At 32.9% G+C, this 17419-nt stretch overlaps 1 protein-coding gene across 17 annotated transcripts in view; it reads left to right on the plus strand.

Moving 5' to 3' along the window:
• Positions 1-17419, plus strand: part of MEF2A (myocyte enhancer factor 2A) — a 140483-nt gene that overhangs the window by 68845 nt on the left and 54219 nt on the right. For 16 of the 17 annotated variants that reach the window (XM_076004805.1, XM_076004804.1, XM_012764543.2 and 13 more), the window contains one exon: positions 11461-11664. In XM_076004805.1, the coding sequence (XP_075860920.1) occupies positions 11461-11664 (204 nt within the window). Of the gene's footprint in view, positions 1-6666; positions 6764-11460; positions 11665-17419 lie in introns of all 17 variants that reach the window. The other variant, XM_076004809.1, reaches the window with a different exon arrangement.

Consider the following 17419-nt stretch of genomic DNA (forward strand, 5'->3'; position numbering starts at 1 on the left):
GATATTTGTGTGTATATATTATTTTAAAATTATCACATCTATTTTCGTAATTAGATAATACCTAAGTTAACTACAGTTATCAGTGAATGTGTTCTAGTCGGTTAAATTTTCTGGTTAATACATAACAAAAAATTTTTTTACACTTCTTATCTGATTATCACAAATATTCGTAAGACATTTATGTATATATGTTAGCTTTAATTGATAAAATATATTGAACTTAATTTACAGTTCCAGTGTCAGTAGACCCTTACAAATTCAGATTAATTATAATGATGCTGATACATGAAGAGACCAGAAGTTGTGTTTAGAGCTGGGTTGGCAAACTATGGCCCATGAGCTGGCTGCCTGTTTTTGTAAATAAAATTTTATTAGGACTGTGCCATGCTTGTTCATTGACACATTGTCTATGGCTGCTTTCATATTACAGCAACAGAGTTGAGTTGCGCCACTAAGACTATGGCACATAGGCTTAAAATCTTTACTCTCTGGCCCTTTTAGAAAAAGTATGCCAACTCCTTGGTTTAGAGGAAAGAAAGAAAAATAACCTCATAGAATATCATAAATGAACTAGTTTTAAAAGAATGTGCAGGAGGGAGAGATGCTGTCTCTGGGAAGGTGGCCTATCAGAAGTTTCAAGAACAGCTGTTTCTGAAAACTTACCAGGAACAGAACAACTCTGAAGATTTGTTCTGCAAAGTTTGAGTAGTAGCTCACCTGAATGCAGATTTAACTGGAAACAAAACTCAACAGAACAGTTGGTAGGGAAGTTAGAGGGAGTGATAAGAGTTGCCCATAGACTAAATTGAAGAGGGGGCTCTTGTTTCAACTCTTGAAGATTGCTTAGCAAAGGTATAATGCCCACACAGTATGATTCATTATGAAGATTAATAAAATAGGGAAGATTGATAGGAATCATCCAAAGAAATGATTCTAAGCAAGGCTGCAGGTTATCTTCCCTTCACAAATCTTAAGGATTGTGACATGTAGGGGAGGTATGTGTATCTGCTTCATGAATACATACATTATAAAGTAGGGTGTATTAGGGAATAATGTAAAAGCAGACAAATAGCACAGCACATAATGAGCTCTTCATTATTCCATAGTTAGTCATGTTTAAATTGGGCATAGCTAAACTGTACCTGCCTGTGGAAGGGATTCTACATGTTTAGAGGGAAAGAGGAGCTAGGAATTGGTGGGTGACTGCAATGGAACTTTTTTAGTTGAGGAAATGACCTTGTTAAAAAGATGGATTCTGCCACTGTAGCTCAGCAACTAGAATTAGCCTGTTCTTACATTAGATTTACCTGCTGAGTCAGCTTCTTGCCCAGCTGCCAGATGGGGCAAGGACTATCTGAATTTCTCTTTCAGATAATTTCGGCAAAGATCGGATAAAAGACATAGAAGAAGAAGTTGGGCAATTTATTTTTCAGATTAGATTAGGCACAGACATAATTTGTCACAGACTAAAAGGGTATCTTAATTTTACTGATTTTTGAATTTGTGGATTCTGAGTTAAAGGTTTCATTTCTTGCATAGAAGGGGAAAAACTGTATCTTTGTAGAAGAAACAAGATGTAATTTATTTAACCAAATCCAAATATGTACTATATCCAAGGGACTGTGTTAAGTCTTGGGAACCCATTAAAAATACATAGGAGATTTCAATATGTGCCAAATAGAAGTAAGCTCAGGTACTGGGAGAGTTTATGAAAAAAAACCACCAACTCCTGGTGGGACAGTTTAGGAAACAGTTACTGGAGGAGATAATAGCAAACAGACTTTTGAATTACACGTATGAGCTAGCCAGATAAAAACTATACTTCATGTCACTAGAACAGTGCACAAAATTCTTAGGGGTGACAATATCATGCACTTAAAGAGAGCTGCTTCATTTTATTTCACTTGTGCTTCATAGCTTCTGGTGAAACCTGGTGTTTGCCCTTCCTTGTCTAATATACTTTTTTAAAAAGTAAACTTTGTATTAAGGTATAACGTAAAGAAAAGTTCAGAAATGCTAAGTGTGTGGTTCAGTGAACTTTTACAAAAACAGTATGGCCATGTGTGCAGCCTACCCCTGTGTACCACCCCAGAGGCATTCTTTGTCTGGTTTCCTGGTTGTTAATCTCTCTGCCTCAAGGAAAATCATTTACCTGACTTCTAACACTGTGGATTAAATACAGTTGTTGTTGTACTTACATGAATGGTATTTGTTCTTTTGCCACAATACTATGTTTTTGAAATTCACCAGTGTTGTTGCATGTCGATATACGTAAACATATTTTGTACATTTTCATTGATGTCTAATATTCTATTATATGAATGGAACACTATGTATTTACTTTTTTCTATTGTAAATGGACATTTGGATTATTTTCTACTTCGGTGCTATTATGAAGAATGCTGTTTTGAATATTTTTATATGATACATGTGAACACAGGGGTATATATAAGAGTTCAATTGCTGAGTCATGGGGTATACATGTGATCATCAGCAGAAATTGACAAAAGTTTTTTAAAGTGGTTGTGCTTGCCCATTGCTCCAAATCAAAATAGGGCATTGTCTTTCTCTCATTTTAGCCATTCTGGTATATGGACAATATTAACTTGAGTTTCCATGATGCTTAATGAAGCTGTTCACCTTCTCATATTTTTTTGGCTGTTTAGATATTTTCTTTTCTGATTTGCCCGTTCACTTCTTTTCCTATTTTTTCCTAATGGGTTGCCTGCATTTTTCTTATTAATATATATTCTATATATCATTGGATGAGTGTTTTGTCTATTATGTGCATTAGAAATGTCTCTCACATTTTGGCTTGCCTTTTTACTTTCTTAATCTTTTTTTTAAACAATGTTATTTTAATGGGGTCCAGGTTACCTTTTTTTCCCCTTTCCTTTATGGCTAATAATTTTTGTGTTGTATTTAAGAAATCTTTACTTATCACAAGGCCATAAAGATACTCTCCTGTGCTTTCTTCTAGAAGTGTTTTTGTTTTACAGTTTATGTTTTAGATCTTTTATCCATTTGGAATTTATTTTGGTGTATGGTTTAAGGTGTAGTGCTCAGGGTTTATTATTTTCCATATGAATATTAAGTTGACCCAGTATAATTTATTACAAAAACTATCCTTTCCCCACTGTATGACAGTGTTGCCTTTGTCATGAGTCTAGTAAACATATATATATATATATATATATATATATATATATATATGAATGAAAAAAAGACAATTTCTGGACTATTTTGTTCCATTTGATTATTTGTATGTTCTTACTCAGTTGTATACTATTTTAATTACTATAATTTGACATCTGGTAGTATGGTTCTCTACCATTGTATTTCTGCATAACTGGCTGGCTGTTCTTACCCTTCTTAATTTCCAAATGAGACCAAGTGTCAATGTTTACCCGAGAAAGCAGGCAAACCAAAAAAACTTCACTGGAATTTAGATTTTTTTCCCACTGGATGTGTAGATCTAGGGAGGATTCTTTAGGGAGAATTGAAATCTTTACAATATTAAGTCTTGTGATCCATAAATATATTTACCTTCCATTTGATTTTCATTAATTCTCTCCATAATGTTTGATAGTTTCCAATGGACAAGTATAACAATTTTTTGTTATATTTATTCCTAGGTGCTTGATTTTTTCTTTTAGCTATATTACATTTTCCTCCCAAGTTTTATTTCCTACATATTTGTTGGTAAGTATATAAAAGCGTAGTTTGAGGCCGGGCGTGGTGGCTCACGCCTGTAATCCTAGCACTCTGGGAGGCTGAGGCGGGCAGATTGCTCAGGGTCAGGAGTTCGAAACCAGCCTGAGCAAGAGCGAGACCCCGTCTCTACTATAAATACAAAGAAATTAATTGGCCAACTAATATATATAGAAATTCTCTATATAGAAATTATCTGGGCATGGTGGCGCATGCCTGTAGTCCCAGCTACTTGGGAGAGATAGGCTGATGCCATGGCACTCACTGTAGCCTGGGCAACAAAGCGAGAGTCTGTCTCAAAAAAATAAAAATTAAAAAAGCGTAGTTTGGAATTGCTGGATCATATGGTAAGTCTGAGTTTAACATTTTGAAGAATACCAGACTACCAGAGCAGCTGTACCATTTTACATTCCACCAGCAATGTATGAGGATTTCAGGTTTTCCATATTCTAGCCAATACTTGTTATTGTTTGCCTTTTTGAACTAGTGTGTGTGAACTGGTAGCTTGTGGTTTTGGTTTGCTTTTCTCTGGTGGCTAATGATGTCGAACATCTTTTCATGTGCTCATTGGACATTTGTATATATTCTTTGGAGAAATGTCCATTCACATCCTTTATAGAATCTTTAATTGTTTAATTATATCTTAATTTTGAAAGCTATTTTTATTGGTTTTAGAATTCTAGGTTGGAATATAAATATTACATATTTATATTTTCTTAGTGCTTTGAAACAGTTATCCAATTTCCATTCATTTCTTTTGGTTCTTTTTTTTATTTTAAATAATTTGTTTCTTTTGTTGCTTTTAAGACCTTTCCTTTTTCTTTGTTAGTAAGCATTTTTACTATGATGGACTTACTAGGGGGTAGGGTGTGTCTTCAAATATTAATATTACTTATACCCATTTTTTTCTATTCTGGGATTCCAATTACATGTAACGTAGGCCTTTTAACCATGCCCTATATATTTGTTAAAATTCTTGTCCTCTTGTATTTTTTATTCTTTTTTTCACTGTGGTTCAGTTCGAATATTTTCTAATAATATTTGACCTCTTTTCTAATAATTTGTTTTTAATTTCTAGTAATCTTTTATCCTGCTTTTTAAAATTAGCTGTTAAAACAACCTAATAAGTTCTTAATTTCTGGCATTAGATTTTCAATTCTAGACTTTCTTTTTGATTTTTCTTTTTTATAGGTTTCAGTTCTTTGGTGAAATGGCACATTTTTTTTCATGTATTTTTTTCATATTTTTCACAATTTTTAAAAAATACTAACCATAGTAACTCCTATATCTGGGTTACTTGTGGGTCCATATCTGATCCTTTTTCCTCTTTGTTTTTGATTATATTTAATATGATCCTGCCTTTTGATGTATCTAGTGGTTTATTAGCTGTCATTGTATATAAAAGATATTGTAGATATTTCATTTTATGTTACCTTCCATCTGAGATGGTTTACCCTTTCGTCTTACTTAACCATTGAAATTAGATACTGAATTCTTAGACCAATTAGGGCTTGGCTTGAGTATGGGCTAGATTGCAGTTTTAGTGAGGCTTCATCTTCTTTGGTCCACTCTGTTCTTCACGAGCAGCCCTCCAAGGCTGTTCACTAGGCTGAGTCCTTTGGGCATTTCTTGAATTTAAAACCTCACCTTCTCTGGGTAGGAAGATTATAGAAAACTCTACTATGCTTTTTTGAGGCTTTCTGCTTGTCTTTTCCTTTTTGTTTCCATCCTTCCCTTTCCCCCTTCCTCTCCTACCTCTCACAGCCTCAGAATTTGGCACGTTTTGAGGAAATAACTGGCAGTGTGACCACTTCAGTTTCTGCCCCTCCCTTCTGAGCAATGTGTTGGTTCCTAGAGTCTTCAATTTTGTGTCTTCAACTCCTTCTTAGTTTCTTTATATCCAGAATCACCAAATACCTGCACAGAGAAAGCTGCTACAGAATACCATTTTACCTCTTTAAGGTTCTCACCCCTCTAGAATCGTATCTTGAGTCTTTCTTGCTTTAGCCGCTTTATGTTTATAAACAGATATTTGTTGTATTTCATCCTCCTTTTCTAGTTGGTTTCAGTGGGTCCTGTTTTCTTCCAACAACTAATTCTAACATAGAAGCAGACATCCTCATATACTTAAAAAAAAATGAAAACAGTCAAAAAATTATTTTTCCAAAGATAGAATTCAGAGAACAGTACTTCAAAGATTGTTATATTCATTATCCAGAAGTAGCATATGTCAATTCTTACTTATTTGCTACAGATATTTTTATTTTTAAAAGGAAAAAAATAGAGATTTACTGACTTTATCATTTTCCCTTGCCTCATTCTTCTTTCCTTCCCAAAGGTAATTGCTATCATGAATTTACTTTATATTAATTCTTTATATTTCAGCAGATATTTAATATTATTTCAACATAGTTTTAAAATTTTACATAATGGTTTTGTAAACTTGCTTTTTCACTCAGTGTCATGTTTTTGAGATCTGTCTAACTTTCATTCAGTACTAGTTGTAGGATAAATATTCTTCATTCATTAATATTTATATCAACATTTATGTTGTTTCCAGCTTTTTACTGTTATAGGTGGTCCTGCAGTATACATCTGTGGACATGTCTCCCTGTAACATGGGTAAAAGTTTCTCTGTGATAAGTATTTTCAGAAGAAGTTGCTGAATTAAGTCTGTCCATCATCAGCTTTATTATGTTTTCAAATTGCTTTCCATAGTGGTTATACCAGATACACTGTAGTAATGTATGGGAATTCCTGTTTCCCCATATACTTTGCCTTCCTTCATTTGTTTCTGTCTTGTCTGCCTTTTGTTTCTCTCTCTTCTTTCTTTTTTCTGTATTTCTTCCTTTTTTCACTTTATTTATTTTCTGGTCTTATAAAAGTGAACATAGATTATTTTTGTGGTTTTCCCATTTTCTGCTTGGTTGTTTATGCTTTATTTTATTTTTTTAGAGACAGGATTTCATATATAATATTGCCCAGGCTGGTCTTGAACTCCCAGGCTAAAGTGATCCTATTGCCTCAGCCTCCCGAGTAGCTGAGATTACAGGTATCACCATACTCAGTTTGATCTTTTTTTTTTCTCCTTAGAAGTTCTTTATATATATTGAATATTAATTCTGTATGTGTTGTCTTTGTTTCAGGTAGTATCTTTTCAGTTTTTACCAAAACACTTTGTAAACATTTTTATGACAGGGCTTTATCACAGTGTTTTATAGTGGTTTACATTGCCTTTACTGGTAGATTGTGAACACTTTAAAATGTGTTAAGGGAGCCAGGTGCAGTGGCTCACATCTGTAATCCTAGCACTTTGGGAGGCCAAGGCAGGAGTATCACTTGAGGCCAGGAGTTTGAGACCAGCCTGGGTAGCATAGTGAGACCCCTGTCTGTACACACAAAAAAATAAGAATTAGCTGAGCCCAGTGGCAGGCACCTGTAGTCCTAGCTACTTGGGAGGCTGAGGCAGGAGGATCACTTGAGCCCAGGAATTTGAGGTCACAGCTATGATTGTGCCATTGCACTCCATCCTGGGCAACAGAATGAGATTCTGTCTCTTAAAAAAAAAAAAGTGTTAAGGCTTGCTTTATTTTCTAAATCATGTTTGGTTTTTTAAATGTTCTAGGTGGACTTAAATATTAATAAATGCATATTCTTTAATTGTTGGCTGCACAATTCTTCGTATCTTTTTAAAACCAATTTCATTATGTGTTCATATCTTCTATATTCTTTGATTTTTTGTTTTTTTGGTTGGTTCATTGAGACATACTAATTGTACTTATCACAGTAGTGGATTAATCAGTTTCTCTCTATATTTTATTAATTTAATACATATTGTTTTATATATTTTGGGACTATTTCATTAGATTCATACATACTTAGAGTTGTTATACCTTCTTGGGGAATTTTGGAATACATACTGACTGTCTCTATCCTAAGTAAGGCATGTTTGTCTTAAATCTGCTTTACCTCACTTTTATGTAGCTACACGTTTCTTTTGGTTAGTATTTTCTTGATAGGTCTAGTTCCCTACATTTAGTTTCCACCTTACTATATCCTTATGCTTTAAGTATGTCTTTTATAGTAGCATTTGGCTGAATTTTGTTTTTTTAATCTAGTTTGATATGTCTCTTAACTTACCAGTATAGTCAATTTTTTACTCCTTTTGGTCTTTTCTGTATTTGGACTAGTTTATACCATCCTAGTTGAACATTTCAATTTGTTGGGGGCCCAGGCATCCAAAAAGTCATAGTTAAGCATATCACTCCCCATATCCTCAGAGAACTCCTCAGATTGCAACTTCACACTGAACCCTTCAGGGAGAAAAACACTGGAAGAAGAGACTTTCTCTAGATGATAATCCACTAACCTTAGAGGTTTTGAGTAAGAGTGATTAGGAATTCACTGCCAGAATTTAGTCAAATCCTACCTGTTTGCTTCGACTCCTGTCCTCCTGTCCTCTGTGCTGCCTTGGTTTTATCCTGGAGGACATCTGTCTGCACCACATGGCTGCCAGTTCCTGTTGTGAGGTGGCAGGCATTGAGTGTCCCAGGAAATGGAGGTGAGAAGCATAAGGTGAACCCAAACAGTCCCACTGGCGGTTTTCTTCTCCAGGCTACAAGCCTTCACATCCCTGCCCCTATACATATTCCAGCATAACATCTGGGGTTTCTCATAGTTTTTTCCATTATTCCTTACGATTCATAATACCTTTAGTTGTCCCTAGATTAATTCTGGGGTAACTTACTTTTCCTGCCTTGGTGCACACAGTATTCTTTCTTTGACCTTGATATTCAATAACTTAACTAGAATATGCCATGACTTTGATTATTCCTTATCATTATTTGTAAGAGAAGGGTGTAGCCTTTCAATGTTTTATTTTTTAATAAATAATTTTCCTTGGAAGATATTTACTTTTTAGTATCTTCATTATTTGTCATCTATACCCAACAGCTTTTCTCTATTCGTTTTATTTTGCTTTGATTCTTTGAATTTCCTTATTGTGGCTTTAATCTCTGTTAATGGTTTGATTTTTTTTTTTCTTTTTTCTGAGTTCTATCCGCTTTCAGGTCTTTCTGTTCTCGCTCACATTTTTGGCAATGATATTAGGTACAAACTAACAAAAATAACTTTGACATTCTTGTTTGTTTATTTGTATATCCCTCAGCATTCTGTTTAAAACAAGGTCTTTATCAATTAATTCTCCATTTATTTCATGGGCTTCCCACACTTCTGAGTCTTCTAGCACTAATCAGAGAATCTTTGGCTGGACCTTCCCAGGACTCTTACATTGCCATTTTTGTGAAGAAATCCCTGTAAATTTTCTGAATCCACCTTCATTTTTATCTAAATTTCATCAGATTTGACAGATGAAAATTCATGGTTTGGGATTCTTTTTCCTTGAAGAAAACCTGGTCTCTTTTTTATTCTTATGTATGTGCATACATGTCAGTATTTTTAGAGGGATAGAGAAGAGCAAACATGACATTATTCTTCCATTTTGAATTAAAAACTAAATTTTGTGATTGCTTTTGAACTTAATATAGAGAATTTACATCATTTGGATGTAATTAAAGTCTTTGGTTTAAAAATAGTAATTGTCTTGGAATAGTAAAATTGAATATTGAATTGTAATTATGTAGTTAGTATTCTCTAGCCTAATTTTAGGTTAGGTTACCTGTGTCACATGGAATTTATGAATTGAAATATGGCTGTATTACAATATTACTAATTAATGTTGTACTAATTAAGTGGCTTTTACTGACTTTTAGATATCTTATAAAGCTAATGTCTGGAAGGAAAATGTCAGTATGATAGCCGAAAACTACTTTCAAATTGAAAACACTAAAATTTAGAGTCTGCTTTTTCCTGCTTTGTGACTTGTTATATTTTGTTATCTAATCTTCTAGGCAGAATACTCATATTAAGTTATAGACAGTATCTTCTCATTGCTTTCCCCCCTTATATTCCATTTTCTTTTTGTTTGTTCCTGAAATCTGTTTGTTCCTAAAATTTGTTTGTAAAAACAAATACTTCAACAGATGTTGATATCTTTTACTTGTAATTTGCTTCACATTGAGAATTTTAAAGTATGAAATATAGGCCAGTTTTCAAAGATAATTCATAAAAGGTGATTTGGATGTTTGGCACAATTTACATATATATGTAAATTTACATATACATATATATACACACACCATAAACAGACTAGATTTCATTGGCTAAATTTTCTCGTTAAATGAAGGTTTAAATTTAAAAAACCTTCTGTCAACTCTATTTTTACTGTTTACTTGCTGACAGAATGTTTGAGTGGTCATATAATATGTGGAGTATTGTACTTTGTATACTAGAGAAATATACAGGAAATATAAGACTTTAAGAACATTAAATGCCAAGATGTGTAGATGTTAAATGCATTTGGTGTTACCAGAAGGAATAAAACAAATACCTTGCCTAAATTAGTGTAAACTATTGAACTATTCTACCACCTTTTGATTTTTATCATTCTACACAGAAAATGGAACAGATTGAATAATGCATAAACATCTTTGAATTGTACATGTGAAATGCATTTTCTTTGTTGCTTCTGTTTTATATATATTTTGTGTATATGTTATACCTTTAATATAAGAGGACATTAAATTAATTTTATGCCTGTGAAAAAAATTTGTGGTAGAAACAATTGCTTTCCATCATACTGAAGATGTTCTGCTTCTTCAGTAGCTACTACAATTATTTATTTTAAGTCTAGGCCTATACTTAGACAAAACACGAAGAAAAACATGGTAGATATCAAAGGGGAAAGAGATTGCTGAGCTTTATTTATGTTGTTTCACAGTTCCAAAAGTTACTTGAAAGTACATTTTTATCAACTTTTAAAATACCATTTTTAATAGACTTTATTTTTTAGAGCAGTTTTAGATTCATAGCAACAATGAACAGAAAGTACAGAGTTCCTATACACCCTCTTTCCCTATCCCTTGTTATAACTGGAGAGATCAAGGATAACGCTTACTTACCTCAAGGTGGGTTATTGGGTGGTATAATTTTATAGTATGGGCTTTGAAATATCAGAAGTTTTTGAAGGAGAAAGGAAAAATAGTTTGGAAGAGAGAATAGGGAACAAAAAGGACTTATCTTTTAAGGTCTTGAGTATAAATGATGTAAATATTTAAAACAAGCCAAAAAATTTTGGTCTCTATTTGAGAGGACTTTGGGTAATAGTTTGCGCTTTAGAGAAAGCAATAGTTAAACAAGAATTTGAGAACTTTGGGGAATTTGCTGATCCTAGACTGTAAATTTCAGTGGGTGCAATAGAAAGGAATGAGAGGAAGAAGAAATATGAGTTAAATTAGTGGGTGTACTTAGTTGTTTAGGGATTAAAGTCTGAGTGATACTGGATTACCTAGGTGGGATTTAAGGTTTCTATGGTAACACTTTCAAGCTGAATAAGAAGAGACCATTGGTCAGCTGCTTCCTTTTCTGGTTGTTTGCCTTCCATAATGGAGTGGCAATCAGGGATAAGGGAATGCCTCCCCAGGAGACCACTTTTCAGAGCCCTTGGATATAAGGTAAATGTAGGACTGTAGCAAAATGGGGGAAGGTGAGGCTCATGTGGAACATGAGGCTAGGAACCTTTTCTATCTTTGAAACCTGGCTCAGTATTGGAAAGAAGCCTCATCATCAGATAGCCTATATTCAAGCCTACTAATACTTTTAATAAAAATATACTTTTTTTTAATTGTTTAGGTCACTTTTACAAAGAGAAAGTTTGGATTAATGAAGAAGGCCTATGAACTTAGTGTGCTCTGTGACTGTGAAATAGCACTCATCATTTTCAACAGCTCTAACAAACTGTTTCAGTATGCCAGCACTGATATGGACAAAGTTCTTCTCAAGTATACAGAATATAATGAACCTCATGAAAGCAGAACCAACTCGGATATTGTTGAGGTAACACATATATCTAGTAATGTGTGAATTGCAAGTAAAACTTAAATCTTTCATTTAATACTGTAACTATAACTGTAACTATCAGATTGATTTTGACATTTAAAACATAAATCAGGTATATATACTTTTTCTCTTGGACATTTCTTAGAAGGATCTAATATTGCCATATGATGATCCACTTGTTTTATAAGCATATCCTATTCATTCAAACAAAATAAACTAGGCTGTTTTACCATAGGCACCAGTATAATCTAACATTTCTTCTGTGATTACTTATTTTGAATGAGTTTTAAAGTTAATATTGCAAGAAACTATCACTTTTAGACAGTATGGAGTTATAATTTTAATGTCTTAATCATTTCATTATGTCAGTGACAACTTATAACTTTGAACACTAATGAAAAGGAAGAAAATTATGTAAATAGTATTTGTTTTTTTAATAGTGCTTTAGTTGGGGAAGATGAGAAAGTCCTCATTTTCTTTGTTTATCTGCTGCCTATTTCATATCTCTCATAGTTCCTCTAACCTAATTAAGTGAAAAAGAAAAGGAACCTTTTTTAGAATGATTTTCTTCTACTCAGAAATAGTGTTTTAAGAAGGAAAACCAATATGCTTCACCCTTCACTTCTTTTCTGCTTCAAAATCTTGTAAAAGTAACTTTTCCATGTATATTTCTGATAGTAGCATTTTAAATTAGCTTCATGGTTACTTTTGTCTTTTTTGTTTAGGTATAGAGATTTTGTTTCTTTTTTTTCAAAAGGACTTTTAAAATTTATTTGCAAAATACATACTTTGGGTTAGTTTTATAATATTAGAAAAATACTTCATTAAATTAGGCATTTCCTTGGTGAAAGTGCTAAAACCATGTGAAGATGATGCTGGATTAACTAAAAGAAAAAACGAAGTCCCCATTTAGATTTTATTTCTAATAATCAAAATGAGGATAAAGATACTTTAACTATTTTACTGTATAGGAATCTAATTTATTTGCCTTCACAGATTATGTAATAGTTCAGAAAATGGATTTTAAATTTTCCTGGTATTTCTCTGCCTTAGCTGTTCCTTTTTGGACAGTGATTGGTTTAGTTTGTTATTTAATACTACAAAAAATAAAACTGCTACTTTAAAAAAAAACCTCTTATTATTTTTTAGCCATTAATCAATTATTTCAAATGAAAAGTAAAAATATAGCGTAATTATAGCTAGGACTCATCTCTGCTGCTTGACTTATCCACAGTTTTAAGGGGCTCACTGCTGTAAGCCTGCCTTGGGTTGTGTATGAAGCTTTTGATTTTGCTTTTGTTGATCATGTTGATTAGACTATATGGTACTTGCCACAGTCCTTAATGCAATTGTGATTATGTCATTTGCAAATTGTTTGATCACATTATTTAGCATTTATGGTATAGCTTATCACCTCTATGTAACACAGACTATACAGCAGACCTTTTTCCTTGTTATATATCATGAATGCATTTTGTATTATAATTTTGTAAACTAGCGGATCATTCTAGTAAGCTTTATAAGAGACTTAACTGAATTTCCTTGAGATGGAGAATCTCCCTCCTGTGTTTAAAGTAGCTTCTTATTTTAAAAATCTGTATGCCTTCTCAAAAGCTCCACTGCCGTAAGTCAAACAAAGAAATAGAGTTGACTTTGATAATGTCAGTAAATAAGTATTCTAGCAAGTTTCATTATAGAAGGCAACCACCTTCACCCTAACTACTGTGATGTTTCATTGCAGCAGTTGTTGTTCTTTGGCTCCTGAAAGTTCAGGGTACTTTGCACAGCCTAAAGCTTACTTCCTTAGACAATATGAAGAATATAGTCTGATTTAATCCTCACAGAATTTTCAAACTACATCAGTCATTTCATCTCTGTTGTGGTCAGTAGTCAAAGTGTAAGAAAGTAAATCTCAAACATTTTTTAGCAGTCTCCTGTAATAATCTGCTTCAATACAAAGGAAAACTTTTGTAGCTATCAACTGGGATTTTGATATTTTCTTCTTGATTGCATTTCTTAGATATAAGCTAACATGAATTTTACTAATAGTTCTTTATGAAGTTCTGAATTATATAAATAGAATGGATAGAAGACACATTGGATTATAGGGATTAATTTATTGTGATAGGATAAGTCATAAGGTTATTAATTCACATTTCTTGTACATTAATGTCTTACTGAGTTAGCCTTCATTATAAAACATTGGTTGTTAAACTTGTAGGATAGGCTTTCTTCCAGTTATGAAGATGCTGCAACTACATTCTCACTAGTAGTGCATACATATATCTAAGTTCTTTTTACCAGCGATGGTGATGGCTTATATACTTATGCATCTACAAGAATTGTTCTAGAACAATTTTTCCATAACGAAGTTTACAGGATAACTAATGACAAATACTTATTTAGGGCTTCCTGTGGTTCTAGACACTTTTCTAAGCGCTTTACAATTCTCTCATTTAAGGATATTTTTACAGTATCATTATAAGTATTTTTTCCTTTTTATGTAGTTTCCTTTCAAGCAGTTGTAGTAACAGGAAGCAAACTTTTTGATGTCCATTTACTCATTTGACAAATATTTGAGGGGCTTTTGTGTGCCATAGGCTCTGCGAGGTGATATTATTTAGAGATTTCTAATTCAAACCATGAGAATGTTCTTCCTACTCATATTTTTGGAAACCATTGGGATACATTTTTACCAACTGAAGATTTTATGTATATGTAAACTTCTAAGAAGTTGGTGATGAAGTTCTGGTCTCCTTAGCCATCTCATGTAGCTGAGAACATCAGAAGTAAATGGGAGGCATAAACAGCTACAAGTGGTCTACTTTAGAGTGTTTCCTTACGTAATATGACCAGTAGTGACAGATACTAAATGAAAACTTTGTGAACAACTTTAAGTCCTCTAACTTGCCTTGGCCTATTTCCTGAAAATCAGTAGGATTTTACTTTCCCTATATTGCTAAAATATCCTTTTATGGAGTATCAAGTATATTAATATGGAGTCTTCTATAGATATATATCTGTTCTTTTGTATCCTGTACACAAGCCCTTTTGTGATGTACTGGGAAGAAAAGAATAGGTGTACTGTGCTGTTAACCGCACCTAAATTGTCTGTAGCACAAGGATGCACATGTATGATGTCTGTGGAGTTAGAGCTAGCATACTTTCTGCGAATACTATAAAATTCATATGTAGTATATTAAAGGTAATTAGTATTTGAATATTGTGATTATAAATAGAGGTAGACATGGTGCTCATTTATCTACATTTCAGATTTATTTAATCACATATTAGAAACCCATCTATCTTTGTTCATCCTTATTTTGAATTACCTATGTTTTAAACTAGTTTCTTAAAATTTTAATCAATTTTTAAAATTTTGATTAGAATTGATAAAATTTTAAAAATTATTTCTATATAGCTTTGTTTTTTAAAAAATTAACAACATATCCATATTTTAAATTGCATTTAGGTATTTTAAATTAAGGTCTGCTGCAATGTCTTTAAGATATATATACCTCCTTCAAAGTAGAGGGAAAAAAGATACATATACCTCCTACATAAAGAAAGCTGAATTTATGAAAATGAAAACTTACGTATTAGGTAATTAGGGGATTGCTTTTAGGGTAAGCTTTATAAGCAACTTCATAACTCAGTTACTTTAAAATGAAGAGTTTCACTGCTGTGTTTTAAGTGCCATCTTATTTGAAAATGTTTACAACACTGCCTTTTAGAAATATATATATATATGTATATGTATATACATATATATATATTTTTTTTTTGAGACAGAGTCTCACTCTGTTGCCTGGGCTAGAGTGCCATGGCATCAGCCTAGCTCACAGCAACTCTCAAACTCCTGGGCTCAAGCGATCCTTCTGCCTCAGCCTCCTGAGTAGCTGGGACTACAGGCATATGCTGCCATGCCCAGCTAATTTTTTCTATATATTTTTAGTTGGCCAATTAATTTCTTTCTATCTTTAGTAGAGATGGGGGTCTCGATGTTGCTTAGGCTGGTCTCGAACTCCTGAGTTCAAATGATCCGCCCACCTTGGCCTCCTAGAGTGCTAGGATTACAGGTGTGAGCCACCGCCTAGAAATCTATTTCTTTAAAAAAGTAAGTCTTACTATTTTATTTCCCATATTTCATTAGGTGGCATTCCACAAAAAATATCATTAAAGACATACATTGTATCTTTTCATTATTCTGTTATTAAGCGTTGATACAAAATTGGTGGCAAATTTTGTTTGGTCCTATAAAAAGTAGCGATTTAGTTTACATGTACAAAGAAAATGTTACAACTCCTAAGCACTGCATCTTTTCAGTAAATTAAGATTTAAAAATTATGAAGTGTGTTATATAATTTTATAAGAACATTAGACATGTCCTAGAATGTAAGAAACAGGAGATGAAAACCACCAGTATAAGCAGTCACCATTATTTGTACACCTGCATATATTTATAAATTGAATTTGTACTAAGAAAAGCCTAGAACCAATAGAGGCTTTGGGGTTGTGCATCAAAATAAAAACAATGCAAAAATGCAGGAAGTGAAGATTTTAATAGCTGCTATATAAGAAACTCCTGAAATTACTTTTGTATTAATGCTTTTTTCCTCTGATTTTATAGGAATACTCAATTATTCCTTCTTATAATATTTTAAAAATAGTTGACTTGGTAGCATTGGCGAACATTCAGTAAATTGCTTATTTGGCAATTCAGATCTTTGTGCTGTCATTAAAAGATGTAAATACAGGGGCTGTGGCCATTTCTCTCTCTTGTTCATTCTTTGGAACTGTTTCCAAAGAGTGGTAGTTTTTTCACCACAGGAATACTACAGTACTTAAACAAAAAAATCCACTTGCATTATTTCATTTGATCTTCACATCCAAGGCAAGCTTTTTCAGAAATAGAAATTGGGATTGACATTAAATGACTTATACAGAATCATGTAGCAATTTAGTGGCAAAAGTAGGATTAGAATCAAGGTCTGTGACTTTATCGTCTCCCTTTGCTCCCCAGTGTACTGAATCCATTGGCACTCTGGAACATTTAGTATAAATAGATAAGATTTTTATATATATAACAATCTTATATAACATTTAGCAACCATGAATAAGTTTTCCTCAATGCACAGAAAATTCATGACAGTAATTGCAATAGGAATACTAGATAACATTTATTAAGCATTTAGTATGGCCTGGTACTCTTCTAATGACTTTATTTGTATTATCTTATTGAATCCCTATTGGTCCCCATTTCATATCACAGTTGAGGCACAATTATAAATGAAATAAGATGGTGAAAATTTGGGTTCTTAAGGAAGAGAAAATCTGCTTTTTAAAATCTTAATCATACAGGCCTATTTTCAAATTACAAAGGAATTTTGAAATAATCAATGTCTTAAAGGAAGATAGGAAATCAATATAAGATGCATCTGTCAATTATAAAATAAAAACAGATGGTAGTAAAAAGTGATCATGCTAGGAATACATTATTTAATGCAAGTTCTTGGTCTCCAGACCTACTGAATCTGCATCTTTTGAGATGAGGCCTAAGCAGTTGAATTAACTTATCCAACATACAGTTGTAGACTAAAAGCTTTGAGGTAACAGACAATCTCTTAGGAGTGGTTATTTAGCTTTTAAAATATTTTTATCCCCAAGAATATTTCCTGAAATAATTTAAAGCAGTCAGCAAGCATAAATTATAATTTTTTAAACCTAAAAAGCAATACAAAATAGTATGCCA

This window comes from Microcebus murinus, chromosome 7, assembly GCF_040939455.1.
Source record: "Microcebus murinus isolate Inina chromosome 7, M.murinus_Inina_mat1.0, whole genome shotgun sequence".
Taxonomy (NCBI): Eukaryota; Metazoa; Chordata; class Mammalia; order Primates; family Cheirogaleidae; genus Microcebus; species Microcebus murinus.